We start from the raw sequence: 20,745 nt of genomic DNA on the forward strand, positions 1-20,745 counted from the left end.
TTTTTCTTGCGCAAGAAGGGGCAGTGTAGACAGCTCCTTCTGGCGCAAGAGCCTCTTCTACAAAAATGGTGGCTCATTAGGTATGCAAATGAGGCTCAGCAATATTCCACGCTTAGCCGCATTTGCATATTTCTGGCACCAGAAGCCGCGAGTGTAGACATAGCCAAGGGGATTATGTGGCCAGCACCCTTATCCTGCCTTCCACGGGGCAGCCTCAGTGCTGGCTGTGTCCTGTCCAGTCCCATTGCTCCCGGGGGGGGGGGGGGGGGCAGGGCTTGAACCCAACACCCTGCCCTATCCCCTAGGCCATGCCACAAGCCACCCCACCACCTTAACTTTAGGGCATCCCTTATCCCGCCTATTTATCAATTATAGAATCATAGAATACTAGGACTGGAAGGGACCTCGAGAGGTCATCAAGTCCAGTCCCCTGCCCTCATGGCAGGACCAAATACTGTCTAGACCATCCCTGATAGACATTTATCTAACCTGCTCTTAAATATCCACAGATGGAGATTCCACAACCTCCCTGGGCAATTTATTCCAGTGTTTAACTACCCTGACAGTTAGGAACTTTTTCCTAATGTCCAACCTAAACCTCCCTTGCTGCAGTTTAAGCCCATTGCTTCTTGTTCTATCCTCAGAGGCCAAGATGAACAAGTTTTCTCCTTCCTCCTTATGACGCCCTTTTAGATACCTGAAAACGGCTATCATGTCCTCCCTCAATCTTCTCTTTTCTAAACTATACAAATCCAATTCCTTCAGCCTTCCCTCATAGGTCATGTTCTCTAGACCTTTGATCATTCTCGTTGCTCTTCTCTGGACCCTCTCCAATTTCTCCACATCTTTCTTGAAATGCGGTGCCCAGAACTGAACACAATACTCCAATTGAGGCCTAACCAGCTCAGAGGAGAGCGGAAGAATGACTTCTCATGTCTTGCTCACAACACACCTGTTAATGCATCCCAGAATCATGTTTGCTTTCTTTGCAGCAGCATCACACTGCTGACTCATATTCAATTTGTGGTCCTCTATAACCCCTAGATCCCTTTCTGCCGTATTCCTTCCCAGACCGTCGCTTCCCATTCTGTATGTATGAAACTGATTGTTCCTTCCTAAGTGGAGCACTTTGCATTTGACTTTATTAAACTTCATCCTATTTACCTCAGACCATTTCTCCAATTTGTCCAGATGTAGCTGGGTAAACTGGAAGTGGGCATTTAGTGGGAGACTGAGTGAACCAAACCCCTACACCTTGTGGGACTGGAGAGGAGCATCTTAATTTCCCGAATACTGCACCTCACAGTTTTGTCTACTGTCTCCAAAACAGCCTCCTTAAAATTACCGAAGTAATAATAATAATACAATACTGATGATTCATTAAATGCACAAATTGGATAAATGGATGCAGAAACTGAAGCACATAGAGGACATGTGAATTGCCAAAGGTCAAAGAGTGAACCACTGGAAAAGTGGAGAATAGAATCCAGGTCTCTTGGTTCTCAGTTCTGACTGTTCTTTATTTCAGCTAGATCTCTGTGCCACCCTTACAGTGTGGCCTTATTGTGAAAAAATGTCTTTGTAAAAACAGGTAAGTTCCATCTATGATCTTTTAATGATTCCATATCAGCTAGCACAGGTGAAAATAGCATAATTACCTTTTCTTTGCCTTTGGGCACTAGCAGTGGAAGAAAACTCCATATGTAAACACACAGTTCTGCCATTGCTAATACCATATTAGTACAAAGGGTGGAGCTGTGTGTGTGTTTGGGTGGGTGTGGGGGAAGAAAAGGGTGAGAGTTTTGGACTTTACTCATTTACAGAGCTGCATGAGGGAGAGAGAGAGAAAAATAAAGCAGTGTCTCCAATTATTTCAGAAAAAAAAATTGACCAACTAATTATAATTAGGCTGTGGTTATGTCTACACTCCAAAGAAAAGTCAGAAAAAGATACGCAAATTTCGAACCTTAATTTGCATATCTTTTCCCACTTTTCTTCCGAAAGAGGCTTTTCTGACGTTTGGCTGTCTACACGGGGCCAAATGTTAGAAAAAACCCTCCTTCGGAACAAGGGGCAGATGATAGTTTTGCGGGGCCCCGGGCAGTGTAATTCCGCGGGGCCTCCCCTTTGCCACGGCGCATGTGCAGGGCTTTCTGAAGCGCGGGGCCCGGGGTGGCCGCCCCGTTCACCCTGCCCTATATCCGCCCCTGCTCGGAACATCCCTTCTTCCTCATAGAATGAGATTTACAGGGATGCTAAAAAAACGCATCTGCTTTTCCAAAAAAAAATCTGATTTTTTTTGTCGGAAACGCAAATGTGGTCCTTGGATTTTCCGGGATACCTCTGCTTTCTGGGCCGTGTCTCAGGCTCTGCTCTCTGGGCCGTGTCTCAGGCTCTGCTCTCTGGGCCGTGTCTCAAGCTCTGTGGCTGCAGCTCTCTTTTCAGCATGGCTCTCTTTCTGGGCTGTGCCTCTGGCTCTCTCTCACTGGCATGGCTCTGCTTTCCAGTTCCGCTTGGGCCCCTGCTCTCACCTTGTCTCTGCCCCACTCCATATGACCTTGGCAAATCCAACTTACACAGAGGATGGGACATCCCCTGGCCTCCTGACTCCTTCATTGGCCTCCCTACTCTGTCAATCAGGCTGACCTGGCTCACTGGCATCTCCCCTTGTCTCAGTCTCAGGGCCCTGATTTCTCATTGACACTTCCCCTTCCTTTAGGTACTGGGTGCTAACTAACCAAACACTCCCACTGAGTTTTAGTAAGAGGCCAACAGTCCCCTACATACTGTCTAGTTTCTAACTATGGGTATGTCTACACTACAACGTTAATTCGAACTAACTTAGTTTGAATTAGTTAATTCGAACTAAGCTAATTCAAACTAACGCATCCAGACTAAAAAACTAGTTTGAATTAGCGTTTTGCTAATTCGAACTAGCATGTCCACATTAAGTGGACCCTGAACCGGGCTTAAGGATGGCCGGAAGTAGTGCCGGCAGGGCATCAGAGGAGGACTAAGAGCGTGGAGATGCTGTCTCAGGCTAGCCGAGCGCTGTGCTTAAAGGGTCCTGACCCCCACCCCGGACAGACAGTTCTCAGGGGTGCCCTGCTTGCAAACCAGTCCTGGCTTGGAGTGCCCAGAGTACCCACACTGGGCACATCACAGCACTCGGCCATCAGCCCGGCTGCACTTGCCGCAGGCTGCCATCTGGGGAGAGGAGGCAATTGGGGGGCTGCAGGAGAGCTTCCACCCCCAGAAGCCCACAGAGCCAGCCCAGTCCTCCCCATCGGGGGCTCGTGCCCCATTCCTCCCTCACCTCCTTCCACTTACCCTTCCCTAGCCCCTCTTCTTGATGTACAAAATAAAGATAACGTGTCTTCCAAAATGGAATCTGTCTTTATTGAACAAAACTGGGGGAGACTGGGAAAAGGAGGTGGGAGAGGGGAAGAGAGAGGCTGGGAGAGGGGAGGGCAACTAAAAGGATCAGGGGTTGGGAACAGGTCCCATATGAAGAGAGGCTAAAGAGACTGGGACTTTTCAGCTTAGAAAAGAGGAGACGGAGGGGGACAGGATAGAGGTCTCTAAAAGCAGGAGTTGGGTGGAGAGGGTGCATACAGAAAAGTTCTTCATTAGTTCCCATAAAGAAGGACTAGAGGACACCAAAGGAAAGGAATGGGTAGCAGGCTTCAAACTAGTAACAGAAAGTTGTTCTTCACAAAGCAAAGAGTCAACCTGTGGAACTCCTTGCTGCAGGAGGCTGTGAAGGCTACAACTAGAACAGAGTTTAAAGGGAAGTGAGATCAAGTCATGGAGGTTGGGTCCATGGAGTGCTATTAGCCAGGGGGTAGGAATGGTTTCCCTGGCCAAGGTTTGTGGAAGGCTGTAGAGGGATGGCACGAGACAAATGGCTTGGTCACTGTCTTCGGTCCATCCCCTCCAGGGTCCCTAGGGTTGGCCGCTGTCGGCAGACAGGCTACTGGGCTAGATGGACCTTTGGTCTGACCCAGGACGGCCATTGTAAGCCCTGGGCTCAGGGTCGGGGGTCTCAGTGGACCCCCTTGATTCTCTTGCACACCTGCTCCTGGGTGGCCAGGCTGGCAGCTGTCCTGCCCTAGCCGGCCACTTTCCTGTGCCTAGTGCGGAGATCGTGGGCGAGGTCCACGATGTCTGCACTAGCCCAGGCGGGTGCCCGCCTCTTGCGGTCCCGGGCAAGCTCCCGGGAGCCGCCAGCCTGGTCCCGGGAAGAGGAGGAGGGCTGGGGTGCATCGGGTGGGTGGCTCGATCCGTGCCAGGTGCAGGGTCTGCTGGCTGGGTGCTGGCAGGCTTGCACCTGGCATGGGCACCGTAGCCAGCCCGTGCCCCTTTAAGGGGTCCGGTGCCGGGAGGGGGGCAGAAGAGTTTCCCTGGTGTTGGCCAGAGTTGCCACCAGGGAAAGCTGGGGAGGGCTAGCCTCCCACTAGTTCGAATTAAGGGGCTACACAGCCCTTAATTCGAACTAGCTAGTTCGAACTAGGCTTAATCCTCGTACAATGAGGTTTTCCTAGTTCGAACTAAGCGCTCCGCTAGTTCGAATTAAGTTCGAACTAGTGGAGCGCTAGTGTAGCGCCTATGAAAGTTAATTCGAACTAACATCCTTTAGTTTGAATTAACGTTGTAGTGTAGACGTACCCTATCTGTGCACCATAATTCATTTCATTCTGCATATTCCTCCTAGCACAAATAACTTGCTACTTGGGGGGAATATAGTCCCCATTTATTCTATGCACAGTGCATCCCGAAAGCACCAATGGGAGATTTTCAGTGAGAATGTAAACCTCTTTTAATTGTCTACTTGCTATGTTCACTAAAGCTAGGTAAATGATTAAACACCGAAGACCATAAAATTGCTTCCAGTCCATGTGCAGTGCTTCCTATAATGTTAATCCTTGTGTAACATGAAAGCAGCATAAACTAAAGATGGCAAAACTGAGTATCACTTAGCAAACCTGAACTTTTGCTCATCTCTAGTCCAGGACCCCTGGATCTGACCATTACTGCACCAGAGAATTTGCCAAACCACAGGAGGTCAATAGTGTCTAATAGCATTACCAAAACTTCTACTGCTTACTGGATTCTTAGCCCTGGGCTACACCCTTTATTTCAAAATAACAAGCATAGCATCCATACTACTGAGCCCATTATTTCAAAATAAGGGACTGGTTATTTCAAAATAATAATTCCTGCTTTCCACGAGGAATAACCCTTATTTTGAAATCATTATTTCAAAACAGCTGTACTGCGGATGCTCCACTGCTGCTATTTCAAAATAATTACTCCCCAGAGTCATTCAAAGTAATTACTTCCCAGTGGATCCCAGGGCTCTAAGTTGAGGTAGCACATCCACATTAAGGAAGCCTTGGACTAATTTTAAGGCTTCCCTGTAATATCGACATGCTATTTCAAAATAGTTATTTCAGGAGTTATTATTTCGAAATAATTTCCTATGCTATGTCTATACTGTGCCCATTTGGGGCAAGAAATATGCAAATGAAGCAAAGCGTGGAATATTGCCATGCCTCATTTGCATAATTAATTAGGCTCCTTTTTTGTTCATGAGGCTTTTGCACAAAAAAGGAGTCGTCTGTACAGCTCCTTTTTGCGCAAAACCCCCTCTTGTGCAAGAGCTGTTCTTCCTGAAAAAAATGCAGAACGGCTCTTGTGCAAGAGGGGTTTTTTTGCACAAAAAGGCGCATGTAGACAGCTACTGCTAAACCTCATTTTATGAGGAATAAGGGTTATTTTCAGAGAAGGATTTTCTCTTGAAATAACGCATCTACACAGCGTGTTTTATTTCGAAATAGCGCTATTTCAAAATAATGTCATAACACGATTATGGAAATGAAGTGAGGGATATTTAAATCCCGGCTTCATTTGCAATTTCAAATGTCTTCATTTGCATCCCTTTATCAAAAGAGGGTGGAAGTGTAGACATACCCTGAGGGATTTGGGCTTATTTAGTCTGCAGAAGAGAAGAATGAGGGGGGATTTGATAGCAGCCCAACTATCTGAAGGGAGGTTCCAAAGAGGAAGGAGAGAGGCTGTTCTTAGTGGTAACAGGTGGCAGAACAAGGAGCAATGGTCTCATGTTGCAATGGTGGAGGTCTAGGTTGGATATTAGAAAAAACTATTTCAGTAGGAGGCTGGTGAAGCACTGGGATGGGTTCCCTAGGGAGGTGGTGGAATCTTCATCCTAGAGGTTTTTAAGTCCCTGCTTGACAAATCTCTGGCTAGGATGATTTAGTTGGGGTTTAGTTGGGGTTGGTCCTGCTTTGGTCATGGGGTTGGTCTCGTTGGAAAGAAAAATTTCTAAAATTGTAGATAGAGGTTTTTTTCTAATTGTCAAATTTCTTTCATTTCAACCCTGCAGAAGCAGACTAATAATACATGAAATACCAGGTTAAAAAAACTCAAATGAACAAAATGTTTAGAAATTGCCCCTTGTGAATGAATCATAGAATCATAGAGCTGGAAAAGACCTCAGAAGGTCATCAAGTCCAGCCCTCTGCTCTAGGCAGGACCAATCCCAGGTAAATCATCCCAGCAAGGGCTTTGTCAAGCCGAGACTTAAACACCTCTAGGGATATAGACTCCACTACTTCCCTAGGGAATCCATTCCAGTGCTTCACTAGTGAAATAGTTTTTTCTAATATCCAACCTGGACCTCTCCCGCCTCAGCTTGAGACCATTGCTCCTTGTTCTGCCATCTGTCACTACTGAGAACAGCCTCTCTCCATCCTCTTTGGAACCTGCCTTCAGGAAGTTGAAGGCTATTATCAAATCCCACCTCACTCTTCGCTTCTGCAGACTAACCAGACCTAACTCCCTCAGCCTCTCCTCATAGGTCATATGCTCCAGCCCCCTAATCATTTTGGTTGCCCTCCGCTAGACCCTCTCCAATGCATCCACATCCTTTTTGTACTGGGGGCCCCAGAACTGGACACAATACTCCAGATGTGGCCTCAGCGGAGCCAGATAAAGGGGACTAATGACATCTCTGGATCTGCTGGCAATGCTCCTCTTAATGCAACCTAATATGCCATTAGCATTCTTGGCTAAAAGGGCATGGTGTTGACTCATATCCAGCTTTTCATCCACTGTAACCCCCAGGTCTTTTTCTGCAGAACTACTACTTAGCTGGTTGGTCCCCAGCCTGTAACAATGCTTGGGATTCTTCCGTCCCAAGTGCAGGACTCTACACTTGTCCTTGTTGAACCTCATCAGATTTCTTGTGGCCCAATCCTCCAATTTGTCTAAGTCACTCTGGACCCTATCTCTGCCCTCAAGCGTATCTACCTCTCCCCCTAGCTTAGCGTCATCTGCAAACTTGCCGAGGGCACAATCCATCCCCTCATCCAGGTCATTAATAAAGATATTGAACAAAACCGGTCCTAGAACCGAACCTTGGGGCACTCCGCTAGAAACCGACCTCCATCCTGACAAAGAGCCATTGATCAGTGCCCGCTGGGCCTGGCTTTCTAGCCAGCTTTCTATCCAACTTACCGTCTATTTATCCAGTCCATATTCCCTTAACTTGCTGGCAAGAATATTGTGGGAGACCGTATCAAAAGCCTTGCTAAAGTCAAGGTCTATCACATCCACTGACTTTCCCATGTCCACCGAGCCAGTTACCTCATCATAGAAGCTAATCAGATTGGTCAGGCATGACTTGCCCTTTGTGAATCCATGCTGACTATTCCTAATCACTTTCCTCTCTTCCAACTGCCTCAGAATGGATTCCTTAAGGATCCCTTCCATGATTTTTCCAGGAACCGAGGTAAGCCTATAGTTCCCTGGATCGTGCTTCTTCCCTTTTTTGAAGATGGGCACTACATTTGCCTTTTTCCAATCATCCGGGATCTCTCCCGATCTCCACGACTTTTCAAAGACAATGGCCAAAGGCTCCTCAATGACATTTACCAACTCCCTCAGTACCCTCGGATGCATTAAGTCTGGACCCATGGTTTTGTGTATGTTTAGCTTTTCTAAATAGTTCCTAACCTGTTCTTCACCCACCACGGGCTGTCCATCTTCATCCCTTCTTGTGTCACTTAGCGCATTAGTCCGGGAGCCGACCTTGTCCGTGAATACAGAGGCAAAGAAAGCATTGAGTACTTCAGCTTTCCCCACATCATCTGTCACTAGGGCACGACTCTCATCCAGTAGGGGCTCCACACCCTCTCTGATCACCTTCTTCTTGTTAACATGCCTGTAGAAACCTTTCTTGTTATCCTTCACATCCTTTGCCAGTCGCAATTCCAATTGCGCTTTCGCCTTCCTGATAACCCCCCGGCATTCTTGAGCTATACATTTAAACCCCTCCTTGATAATTTGTCCAAGTTTCCACTTTTTGTAAGCTTCCTTTTTGTGCTTAAGTTCACCAAGGATATCCCCCGTAAGCCAATTCGGTCTCCTACCATGTTTGTCTCTCTTGCTACGCATCGGGATGGTATCTTTCTGTGCCTTCAATAAGGCTTCGTTAAACTACTGCCAGCTGTCCTGGACTCCTTTCCCCTTCATGTTAGCATGCCAGGGGATTCTACTCATCAGATCTCTGAGGGAGTCAAAATCTGCTTTTCTGAAGTCCAAGGTGTTTATTTTACTACTCTCTTTTCTTTCTTTGGTCAGGATCCTGAAATCTACCATCTCATGATCACTGCTTCCCAGGTTGTCACCCACCTCTACTTCCCCTATTAGTTCCTCCCTGTTTGTGGGCAGAAGGTCAAGGTGCGCACAGCCCCTGGTCGGATCCTTCAGCACCTGTGTCAAGAAGTTATCCCCAACATTCTCCAAAAACTTCCTGGATTGCCTGTGTACTGCCATATTGGTTTCCCAACAGATATCAGGGTGAACCAGGGCCTGCAATCTGGAAGCTTCTCTCAGTTGTCCGAAGAAAGCCTCATCTTCCTGATTCAGTGGCCTGTAGTACATTTCTTGATATGTTCCTGATAAATGTTGGTTTCACCCAAAAGAGATAAGAGCTGTATGCCACCACCTGAAAAACTAACAACACATGACCTTTGCATTCAGATACTATGCCTCCACTGAACTTTCCCTTCCACTTCAAGCAAATAACGTGTAGCTGACAAAATGTATTTCTCAGTCAGTACTTGGGGACACAGTCACTGGAGGAACTGGAGTGCAGCACAGTGGGAGAAAGGGGGCCCAAAGGATCAGGTTGTGAATCCCTGATGCTGGGGTTAGCTCACTGTCCTAAAATATTTTGGTACCTATCATGCTATCTGCCAGCTGAGGATTGCATGAGTTTTATAGCCATGTTCTCTCTGGCCTTGTCAGGGACAGTGTGGGGCTGAATAAAAGAGCTGAGGGGGAAATGGTAAGGGTTATTTTTGTCTCCCCTCCTCCCTCCGGCAACTTTTACTTTTAGCTACAAATCTAAATCACAAATATTTTGATTTGGAAATATGGGGTCATAACGCTTTGTGCTCCCATTTTTCTTTAAGAGGTAGGGTCCCTTTCCCATGACGGACCAAAGGTGAGTAAGAATATTTATTCCCTCTCTATTTGGCACTGGTGTGACTATTGCTAGAATACTCTGTCCAGTTTTGGACATTCACAAATTCTGAGAAACGAGTGGATTAAGAGAAGAGCTATAAGAATGTTCAGAAGATTGAAAGACACACCTTATAGCAAAAGACTCAAGGAACTCAATTTGTATAGCTCATCATAGAGAAGTTTAAGGGACTGATTTGATCACAGTCTCTGAATATCTACATGCGGACCATAAATTCGATAATAGAGGGCTTTACAATCTAGCTAACAATGGTTGAACATGATCCAATGGCTGGAAGTTGAAGTTGAACAGTTTTAGGCTAGAAATAAGGTGCAATTTTTTAATTGGAGCAACCAGTAGGACCAACAGACCTGTTGGGCCTCAGGGCAAGATCTCTAGATCAAGCAGGAATTAATACAGGGAATTCCTATTGCCTGTGTTATATAAGAGGCCATATGAACTTATCACAACGGTCCCTTCTAGGTTTATATTTCAAGAATCTGTTCTTACCAGGGTCCATTTGACCTTAGATACTCACTGCACTCCATAAGGATACGTCGACACAGAAGCATTATTTCGGAGTAACTGACGTTATTTTCTTACTCCAGTTCCTGTAAACCTCATTTCATGAGTCGTAAGGGAAGTCGAAGGAAGAGTGCAGCAGAGTATTTTCTCATTTCTGTTAATCTAATTAGTTCCAAAGCTTATCCCAGACTGAGGAGTCCTGGCAATGCAACTCCTACAGGGTATGTCCACACTACAAAGTTAATTCGAACTAACAGACGTTAGTTCGAATTAACTTTGATAGGTGCTACACAGGCAAACCGCTAGTTTGAACTTAATTCGAACTAGCGGAGCACTTAATTCGAACTAGGTAAACCTCATTCCACGAGGACTAACGCCTAATTCGAATTAAGTAGTTCGAATTAAGGGCTGTGTAGCCATTTAATTCGAACTAGTGGGAGGCCAGCCCTCCCCAGCTTGCCCTGGTGGCCACTCTGGGTACCACCAGGGAAACTCCTCTGCCCCCCTCCTGGCCCCGGAGCCCTTAAAGGGGCATGGTCTGGCTACAGTGCCCATGCCAGGTGCAAGCCTGCCAGCAGCCAGCCAGCAGACCCTGCAACTGGCACGGCTCGAGCCAGCCACCCGCTGCCACCCAGCCCTCCCCCTCTTCCCGGGACCAGGCTAGCGGCTCCCGGGAGCCTGCCCAGGTCCATAAGAGGCGGGCGCCCACCTGGTCTAGTGCGGACATCGTGGACCTCATCCACGACCCCTCCGCACTAGACACAGGAAAGTGGCCGTCTAGGGCAGGGTAGCTGCCAGCCTGGCCACCCAGGAGCAGGTTTGCATGAAAATCAGGGTGGTCCAGTGAGACCCCCGACCCTGAGCCCTGAGCTTAGAATGGCCGTACTGGGTCAGACCAAAGGTCCATCTAGCCCAGTAGCCTGTCTGCCGACAGTGGCCAACACTAGGGACCCTGGAGGGGATGGACCGAAACAATGACCAAGCGATTTGTCTCGTGCCATCCATCTCCAGCCTTGCACAAACAGAGGCCAGGGACACCATTTCTACCCCCTGGCTAATAGCACTCCATAGACCCAACCTCCATGACTTTATCTAACTTCCCTTTAAACTCTGTTCTAGATCTAGCCTTCACAGCCTCCTGTAGCAAGGAGTTCCACAGGTTGACTCTTTGCTTTGTGGGACCTGTTCCAAATCCCTGATCATTTAAGTTGCCCTGCCCTCTCTCTTCCCCTCTCCCACCTCCTTTTCCCAGTCTCCTGAGGTTAACCCCCCCCCCCCCCGTTTTGTTAAATAAAGAGTTTCTATTTTTGAACACACTTGTCCTTTATTTTGTACATCAGGAAGGGGGGTTAGGGAGGGGTAAGTGGAAGGAGGTGAGAGAGGAATGGGGTACGAGCCCCCAATGGGGAGGACTGGGTGGCTCTGCGGGCTCCTCGGGGTGGAAGCTCTCCTGCAGCCCCCCGATTGACACCCCCCGGATGGCAGCCTGCGGCAAGTGTAGCCGGGCTGATGGCCGAGTGCTGTGATGTGCCAAGTGTGGGCACTCAGGGTACTCCAAGCCAGGACTGCTTTGCTGTCCTCCATCGAGTTAGACAAGCAAGCGGGGAACCCCTGAGAACTGTCTGTCCGGGGTGGGGGTCGGGTCCCTTTAAGCACAGCCCTCGGCTAGCCTGAGACAGCAGCTCCACGCTCTAAGTCCTAATCTGATGCCCTGCCGGCACTGCTTCCGGCCATCCTTAACCTCAGTTCAGGGTCCACTCAATGTGGACATGCTAGTTCGAATGAGCAAAACGCTAATTCGAACTAGTTTTTAGGTCTAGATGCGCTAGTTCGAATTAGCTTAGTTCGAATGAACTAATTTGAATTAAGCTAGTTCGAATTAGCGCTGTAGTGTAGACAGACCCATAATGAGCAACCCAGAGTCTCAAGGGAAAGAGCAACTCACATTTCTAAGAGGTACATGTTGTATGTGTCAGATGAAATAATTATGGCTATTGAAGTCGTATTAGTCTCTGCACCACAAGGGTCAGCTGCTTCCCATTGCTTCCTTCCGTTTCTTGATGCCCTTTTCACGGGAACCAGTAAATGTTAAAATTAATGTTTTGCAGACAGAGGATCTGGAGCCTGGAACTGGGCTGGGAGGACGGGAGCTAAATCTAGTGGATTTGCCATGGCTCTGACCCTCAGCTGGTCTGCTAGTTCTTGTGCAGTAGTAACTGGGGATACTCCCAAGCTACATTTCACCCCAGGATCCTGGCCTTGGGGGCCAAGGGAAAGAAAACACAGTCTGCAGACATATTATTTTTTGTCTATGTTCCACAAGCTGAAAGGAGGAGGATGGGGTCTCCTCAGGATTGTCCATCTGTTCCTGCATCCACATGCCTTGAATGTGCCTTTCCCCTCAGTGCAGATCCTGGACAGATGGAGATTTCCTTTCACAGTGCCAGAGGAGCTGACACAGAGCCGTAAAGGCAGCTCTGTCCCTGGCACAAACAGATAACACATTTTATCAATAGTGAATTATATAGAGAAAAATGTTAGCTGGGCGTGCAGGCACTATTTTGCACTAGGAATCTTGTTTGGCTTTAGGGATTGAATGCCTGATCTTGATTAAGTATATCTAAAGTCTACATGACAGAAAGTTATCATAACATGTATTGAATTTACCAGTACAAATCAACCCTTATCTGCTACAGGTGATTGACTTTATCAGGTCAGTTTCAAATCTCTTTGTTTGTGTAGTCATTGTACCAGGAGATAATGTGCAATATCATATATTAATGGGTACATTCTAGCATGATAAGTTTATTTCAGAATCTAACCTTTCCACACCTAATTTGGGGAACCAGTGTATATAAAGTGGAAGGTTTGTGTCACTTTTCCCAGCAATTCTTTCACCAGCTCTCTTGTCAAAATGAAGCTCTCTGTGAGTATATTTACTATTTGCTTCCTACAAAATAATATAGCAGAAATACTCTAGTTGATTCCAAACCAGTTGCTTCTACACACACAGAAATATCAGACATTTCAATGGGAGCAGCATAGGTAGAAGGGCTCTGGAGGGAGGTGATTAGTGATTTCACTCCATCAGGAAATGCAGTGTATGATAGCACATTAAGCTGAACAGAGCTGAATAAGATTTAGATGAAATTATAGGGAATTGAACATGGTCTATTGTGATGGATGTCAATGGAGTTACACCATCAGAAAACTGGGATCAAATCCACTTTCTATAACTTTTAAATAGTGTGAGCTTAATTCTGCTCTCCTTACTCAAGCACAAGGCTTTCCAAAGCTTCTGTGGTAACCCTAAGGACTGAAAGATCTGCCCCTTTAAATAATCATAAACAGCTGTTATGTTACAAATTAAAGCAAAGAGCTGCAGCTGATTTCATGCTAGTGTCAGTCCAGCAGTAACTGAAGTTGTGTGCAGCCAGTGTGGGAACAAATTCAGTCCAGATCATTTACTTTAGAGGAAAGGTGTGAGTCAAAATTCTTCTTACCATATTTTTAGTCAAATGGGCCTTTATAGTGATATGCCTTCAATGTTTATTTCAGATTGTGATTGTCGTTCTTTTTGGAGTCTGCCTAAGTCAATCTCTTGCTACTGATGTGAGTATAATGATGAAGCATGTTATATAATTGTCCTGTTTTCAATTTGTTTACTTTATTTTTCATTAATTTTCACACTTCTGGGAGAGAGCTCTGGGAAAAAAATCTAAAATGTCCTTAGTACATAAAACTGAAGTATCACAAGACTGGGCTTGTCTTCTAAGGAAAATAATTATTACCCTAACCTACTGAAAGGAAGCTTTTGCTAAGTAATTTTACTGCATGTCAGATCACGCATGAAATGAAAACATTGTGTAATATTGTTTTGCCATTATCCATTGTCAAAATATTGTGATTATTGGGGAGTTCCTAGTGGGAAAGTGAATATTTTTCCATTAGGTGGATATAATTGTAATGTGATACCATTGTAAATATAATGAACCTGATTCTCATTTACCCTGAGTTCCCATTATACTTTTCTAGTAGTGTAAATAGTCCTTGCAAAGGAATTATATTTAATTTACACCCAATTTATGACCTTTTTACAAGCCAGGCTGTTGTAAAAAGATCAGATAATTAGTATACTAATAATGCTGAAAATTTGTTCACAAAGCTCAGCAATATTTAGGTATGTTTCTGCCTGCATGACTACAATAGATTAGAATGATGACAACTGTAGATAACACAGTGGTAACCATACAATAGCTTTTTGTCAATTACAAAACTTAATTAATTATGCTAGAAATGTAATTGAAAACAACAAACCCATCTCCAAACTGGCTTTCCAGCATGATTGTTCTGATTCATGACTGGGGTTTGTAGGTTCTATTAATTATTGAATTATCTCACTTTTAATCACCATCAGTGGGATCTGGAGATGTCAGAGTCAGTCTTTCATGGACAGATAAGATGACCTCTTACTTCCATGCAGGAAGGCAAACTCTGTTAGGGTTGATCTGTGCTTGAGTAGTCTGTCTATACTTTAACTGAAGCCAGTTGGACAAGCTCTTATTGAGTTCTCTCTCAGTCAAAACTCAGCCTCTAGATTTATATCATTAGGCACTTTGCAGAAGGATGGCTGTATAAGACAGAATAAGAGATTTCAGGGTTTGGCATGACAGCTTTATTAGCTTTTGGGGGCGGGGCAGAGAGAAGGGAAGAAATACTCCATTGCAGCTCTGTAATATAATGTTAAGAGCAGCCATTTTCCATAGCACTTGGGGTTATGACACACTTGGTGGTGAGAAACCAGAAAAACCTAAATGTTTGCCACTCTTAAAAATCCAGAATGTGAGTGAAAACAATCAAGGTAACATTGGTGGAAGTTCACACCAGACTGTGAGCATCAACAATGATAAGCACGTGGCCAACATTGACTCAAACAATGGCTGGAACTCATGGAACTCTGTTTTGGACTACAAAACTGTAAGTAGCAAACATGCATTTTTAGGAAATGTAATGGAGTCACTGGCCTGAGTAATACTAAATGATTAGTCATAAATTAATGCATGCAAATGATTAATAATTGATAATTTATGCAAATTTGCCTAAATGTGGGAGGGAGGAATCTGTAGTAAACATTATTTACTTTGAAAAATGAAGCAAATCTGATTTGAATCTCATCTTTTGTGGAGATGCTCAAACAAAATCTAGCTCGTTGTAATTTTATTTCACAGGGCTTTATGGCAACCAGGGTATTTTCCAAGAAATCTTGCATCATTGCTAAAATGAACAAAAATGTCATGCCTGACATTGTAGAAATTCCCAAACTGCTTGAAGAAAGGAAGGTAAGATGGAAAGGAGTGGTAGAAGTGGGGGTAGGAGTGAGGTTGCTTTTTTCTAAGCTTATCTCCAATATGCTGGGGATCGACATATTCTCCCATCAAAACCAGTAATCCACATAATCGGCATCAAGGAGAGAGCCTCCCTTGCCAACTTTACCATACAGAAGATGCCGTCATAATTGTGTCAACTTCAGCTACACTGTTTGAGTAGCTAGTGTCTCACAGATTAGATTGACAGTGGGCGGGGGAGGGCTAGTAACTATAGAACAATGGTTCCCAACCTGTGGTCTGCCGACCCCTAGTGATCCTCAATGGTACTCCAGGGGGTTCAGGGAAAATTTAAAAATAAGGATTTGTCCCACCACAGCAGACGGAATCCTTTCTTTTTCTATTTTTGTTCTCTCTCTTTTTCTCGCTCTCTTTCCCTCTTTTCTTTTTCTCTCTTCTCTTTTTTCTCCTTTTTTCTTTTTTCTCTTTTCTCTTTTCTTTCTTTTCTCCCACAGGAAAGTGGGGGTGTCCATGAAATTGTAATAGATTGAAAAGAGGTCTGTACGCTCAAAAAGGTTGGAAGCCACTGCTGTAGACAAATGTCTACATCCTCACAAGTCTTATTCTGACTTTAGCTTAATCCTTAACAAACTTGGGTAATTTTCTAAAATCATCCACATAGGCATGAAAAATCATCCATGACACACTTTAGTTTATAGACATTCACATCACACCTTTAAAGAATTCTCCTTAATATTCCTGAGTGTTCCCATGTACACCAAACCTAGTAGTAGTTTAAAGCTAAACCTCATATAGGTAGTAGGAAAATGTTAATCAAAACAGTTTTGTCAGAAATTCTAGTTTAGATGAAACTTTTATTTTTTGCATAATTATATTGAAATTTTGTTAAAAACATTCAGGAAAAAAAACCCTGGAAAAAATTTAGCATACTCCTGTTCTGATAATAGTGGAACAAAAGGTGTTTTTTTTTTTTTTTTTTAAGGTTTTGCTTTTAAATTCATATGTATTTTTATCCTACTGATTTAATATATATATATATATATAAAATCTCAAAATATACTGAGTATATTGACATGAAAGAACTTTTTATTTGGAATTTCATTTCATAAAAAATTTCAATAAATTGGCTTTTCATCCCCATTCAAGGATGAAGAAAAAAATAAAAAATTCAGAATGTTTCACATCACATGAAATCCATTTTCTGTCCAGCTCCAATTAGAGAGGGATGAGGGTGTGTGTGTGTGTGTGTGTGTGTGTGTGTGTGTGTGTGTGTGTGCAAATGATCCAGCTGTGAAAGAAATTGTGGTTTTCTCTAAGGCTTTAATTTTAACCCCTTGGGATCAATTTTTCAAAGGAACTCAGACACATTTTCAGTAGTTCAGAACACACATCTGGGGCTAGATTTTTTTTTCAAAAGAGCTCAGCCCGTTGTTACAATTTCACCATAAAATTGGAGGGATAATTCTCAGTCCTCCCTGCTAAATACTATGGAACTCTGGGGCCTCATTACTGAACAGCTTATTTTCTCACCCTGAAGAAGATCAGATCGCACCAAGCTAGTGAAAGATTTGAGGTGTTTTTAAAATTCCTATTTATAAGATACCCCATCATAGCTTCAGTGCTGTTGAAAAGTAGAGTTATATGGGGATTTTTCAACACAATGATTTTCTGATGAAAAATGCAGTTGTTGCAAATTTGAAATTTTCTAGGGGAGAATTTTGTTTTAATGATTTTTTTCTTATTTTTTATTGAGAAAACCTAAACTAAATATTTTGTCTGGAGTCCGTTTGACCTAAAATGCTTCATTTTGTAAGAGTTGAACTTTCTTCTATGAGGTTGGCCCCCTTGTTGGACTAGGTCTCCCATGATGCAAGAGCATTTTTCTTCTGCGTAACATTATGTATCATGGGATTTACATCATTGTGAGTGCATCATGGGACATGTACTCAAGTAAGGGAACTGCCCACCAAAGAGACTAGGGACATCAGCAACCTGATCTACATCTCCCATGAGTCAATAAGCCAGAACAGGAAAGAACAGCTGACTGGTGAACTTGGCTCAAAAGACAGCAGCTTGGTTTGTTTCCATTTGAAGAACAGATCCAACTTGGTTGAAGAATTTTGGAATTATAAGTTCCATGAAAAAAATCAGAATTTCAACTTTCAACTTTTATTCCAATTCATAATGAAAACAAATGATGAAATATCAGGTTTCCAGTTTTCACTGAATTCAAGCAAACGGTATGCCATGCTATCAATACATTCATTAGCATTCTCAAGAACAGTCTGTAAACATTTCAGCAAATGTGGTTAATATACATCTTCCTGCCTTCTCATTTGTTCTGATTATGAGAAAGTAAATTAACATATTAGCCAACCCTCACTTTTCCTGTCTACAATTCTTTCTACACCTAGGCTACATCTACATTGGCAAGATATTGTGCAAATACTTTTAATGCAAGAGTTTTTGTATTAAAGTATTTGCACAAGAGAGCGTCTACACTGGCACGTGCTTTTGCGCAAAAGCATCCGTGTCAGTGTAGATGTTCTCTTGCGCAAGAAAGCTCCTATGGCCATTTTAGCCATTGGGCTTTCTTGTGCAAGAAATTCATGTTGCCTGTCTACACTGGCCTCTTGCACAAGAACAGTTGCACAAGAAGGCTTATTCCTGAGTGGGAGCATCATAGTTCTTGCACAAGAAGCACTGATTTCTTTCGTTAGAACGTTAGTGTTCTTGCGCAAGAACTCGTGGCCAGTGTAGACAGGCAGCAAGTTTTTGAGCAAAAGTAGCTGCTTTTGCGCAAAATCTTGCCAATGTAGACACAGCCCTATGGTATAGGATTTACCATAGGATTAAGGGAATATTTTAGAGAGAGGTAAAATACAGCTTGTATTCCTCTTTTCGCCAGTCAGTTTTATACCATTTCCATTGCTCTTCTCTTCATGTGCAGTTGCACCTTTAGTTCTCACTCCCACCTTATGCTCTGGGGTGAGATCTGCACTGAGAAGCTTATTCCCTGCTTGCCCTGATCCGTTGGGCCCTATTCACGCTGACATGCACTGTGTGCTGTGTCAGAAATGTCAGCTGCAGGCACACAAATTGTAATACATGATTCCAGTCATCAGGTGTATTGAATGGCATTGTTCTGAGTTTTCTTTCTGGATGTTTAGAAGACTGTAGCTCAAGGGCCTCCTCCGAAGGAACTGAGATACGCTGTCTCAAAGACCAGAGTCCCTGACCTGACCCCTTACGGGAAGAACATCGAAGCTTTGTGCAAAGGACTTCCTACCTACGTGGCTCATGAAGTTCAGAGTGAGTTTAAGTTAAAATGACTATTCATGTAGCATGTAGAGCTGATTTTCTGCATGGAAAGCATGCTGCTGTCCTGAGGTGGGGTGCGTCAGAAAGATATCAGACTGTGGATATCAAATTTTGTGTTGGTCAGTCGGTCAGATTTCATCACTCCCAAACGTGGGGTTGTGCAAAACCTGGTACAGAAATTGCTACCTTGGATCTATGTCTGGCAAGTGAACGACAAAGCTTTTGTCATTCACAGGTGCTTAAAATCTCCCTCCCCTGCTCCCCCACCTCAGAACAAAAGCTTTGCAGCAGAAAGTACTAGTGTAAACAGGGCTTTGTCTGCAGGAGTGTTCTGCTGCTGACAATGGAAATGCCGCTCATAGGGGGTAGAGGTTTTTTGTCTGCAAAAGTGCTGATACAAAATGCAGGACAATGTAGCACTTTAAAGACTAACAAGATGGTTTATTAGATGATGAGCTTTCGTGGGTCAGACCCACTTCCTCAGATCTGATCTGAGGAAGTGGGTCTGGCCCACGAAAGCTCATCATCTAATAAACCATCTTGTTAAAGTGCTACATTGTCCTGCATTTTGCATCAGCTACCCCAGACTAACACGGCTACATTTCTATCAAAGTGCTGATAGTGTTTATGCTGCCTGACCTGACGGCTTGTGTCGACAAAGCAGTATGGCTCAAAGCCGTGTAGTGTAGACATACCCTCAGCTAAGGAAGAGGGACAGTGTTATTAGTGGAGTTAACTTGGTGCTGGGATTTGGTGCTTTTGGCTTCTCACTTGCTGTGTCGCCATGGAAGAACTGCAGAGGATTCAGTCCTACAGTGGGATGGCTTGTGAGCCTGAACAGGCTTAAGTACTTTGAAGGATCATACCATATTCCTTAGTAGCTTACAGGCTCCTCATGGAGATATTACTTAGCTATTACTTCGCTACCACACATCTTGCTGAGAGGATTAATTAGCTAAGTTTTCTTGTAGAATACTAACCAGTACAAAATTTTGGTCATTTTTTAAGCAAAATCCAATTGTTTCTGTTGATATTTTTATGCTTTCATTTGTACACTTCAAAAGCTTTTATATTTAAAAAGATTCCTTGACTAAAGCATTAGAAATATGTACTTGTATACAGGGGGTGAAAGTAACTTAACATTTCTTACAGGAACTGTCCTATTATGACCCACATCCCTGTCAGCTCTTTAAACCGCTCCCTGCTGGCTTTTACCCGAGTTCTGCCAGCTCTTGCTAGAGCTGCACACCAGGGCGCACCTGCCTGTTTTCACCCCTGCTTGTATAAAAATATTGTTGAACTGTTACCATGAGGTCACAAACCATGCAAAGATAAATCATCCACTGTCTGATAGATGCTATGTCTTGTACTACTCTCTCATGTTACAATGTTCTTTGTTCTCCAGGAAAGGAGTTTTTTCCTTGCTATGGGAACTCACTGTTATTCATGAATTCATCCTGTAGAACAGTGGGCGTTCTCTGAGTCTGACCTCCATTGCCTTGCACTTTTGGCAGTTATTTATATTTGTGCAAAATGGTCATAAAATGTTACCACTGAGTGGGTAGCATTTTACACCCACTTTATAATCATTTTCGCAGGTGTCAGTGGCAAGACAAGGTGCAGGGTTCTATGTCTTGTACTGTAGTGAATGGACTGAGCTCCTAGTATCTGCATCGGGCATCACCTGACAAACTTTTTTTTTTTATTAAGGACCAAAAGGAGCAAACTTCTTCTATTCTGGAAGTTGTATTGATGCTAGCATCCTGTGGGTTATTAACATTGGCTTCTGTGGTGAAGCTGAATTCAAGTAATAAATTCTTCACTGCTTGGAACTGATCTGACAACGTGCCCACCAACTGGATACAACCAGATGTATCATTCTTCTTGTCATACTGCATTTTCCAGATGTTTTGTCTTAGCTTTCTTTTTATGCCTGGTGCGTAGAAAAACCTAGGCTGTTACAGTATCTGTCAATTAAATACAGTTAGCATTAGAATCAGCTAT

General features: G+C 44.0%; 2 protein-coding genes across 4 annotated transcripts in view; one reads left to right on the top strand and one right to left on the bottom strand.

Annotated features, from left to right (window-relative positions):
• The window catches only part of GKN2 (gastrokine 2), a 64,190-nt gene that overhangs the window by 8,305 nt on the left and 35,140 nt on the right, over positions 1-20,745 (bottom strand). The gene's annotated exons all lie outside the window — the stretch shown is intronic.
• LOC102458678 (gastrokine-1) lies at positions 12,961-20,740 on the top strand. 2 transcript variants are annotated; one of them, XM_006119109.4, is made up of 6 exons: positions 12,961-13,001; positions 13,634-13,687; positions 14,915-15,052; positions 15,304-15,414; positions 18,591-18,732; positions 20,452-20,740. In XM_006119109.4, the coding sequence occupies exons 1-6, from the start codon at positions 12,990-12,992 to the stop codon at positions 20,550-20,552; spliced, it is 558 nt and encodes a 185-aa protein (XP_006119171.1). In that variant the 5' UTR covers positions 12,961-12,989; the 3' UTR covers positions 20,553-20,740. The 2 variants fall into 2 exon arrangements, with proteins under 2 accessions (XP_006119171.1, XP_075766925.1); XM_075910810.1 differs by lacking the exons at positions 12,961-13,001; positions 13,634-13,687 and having other exon boundaries at positions 14,593-15,052.

The sequence above is a fragment of the Pelodiscus sinensis genome, chromosome 28, assembly GCF_049634645.1.
Source record: "Pelodiscus sinensis isolate JC-2024 chromosome 28, ASM4963464v1, whole genome shotgun sequence".
NCBI lineage: Eukaryota > Metazoa > Chordata > Testudines > Trionychidae > Pelodiscus > Pelodiscus sinensis.

Excerpts from the sequence above, each read along its gene's own strand:
- LOC102458678 (XM_075910810.1), top strand. The coding sequence starts at position 14,816 with ATGTTAAGAGCAGCCATTTTCCATAGCACTTGGGGTTATGACACACTT. Across the intron at positions 15,053-15,303 it reads CTGTTTTGGACTACAAAACT|GGCTTTATGGCAACCAGGGT; the intron begins GTAAGTAGCAAA and ends TTTATTTCACAG. Across the intron at positions 15,415-18,590 it reads AACTGCTTGAAGAAAGGAAG|AAGACTGTAGCTCAAGGGCC; the intron begins GTAAGATGGAAA and ends CTGGATGTTTAG.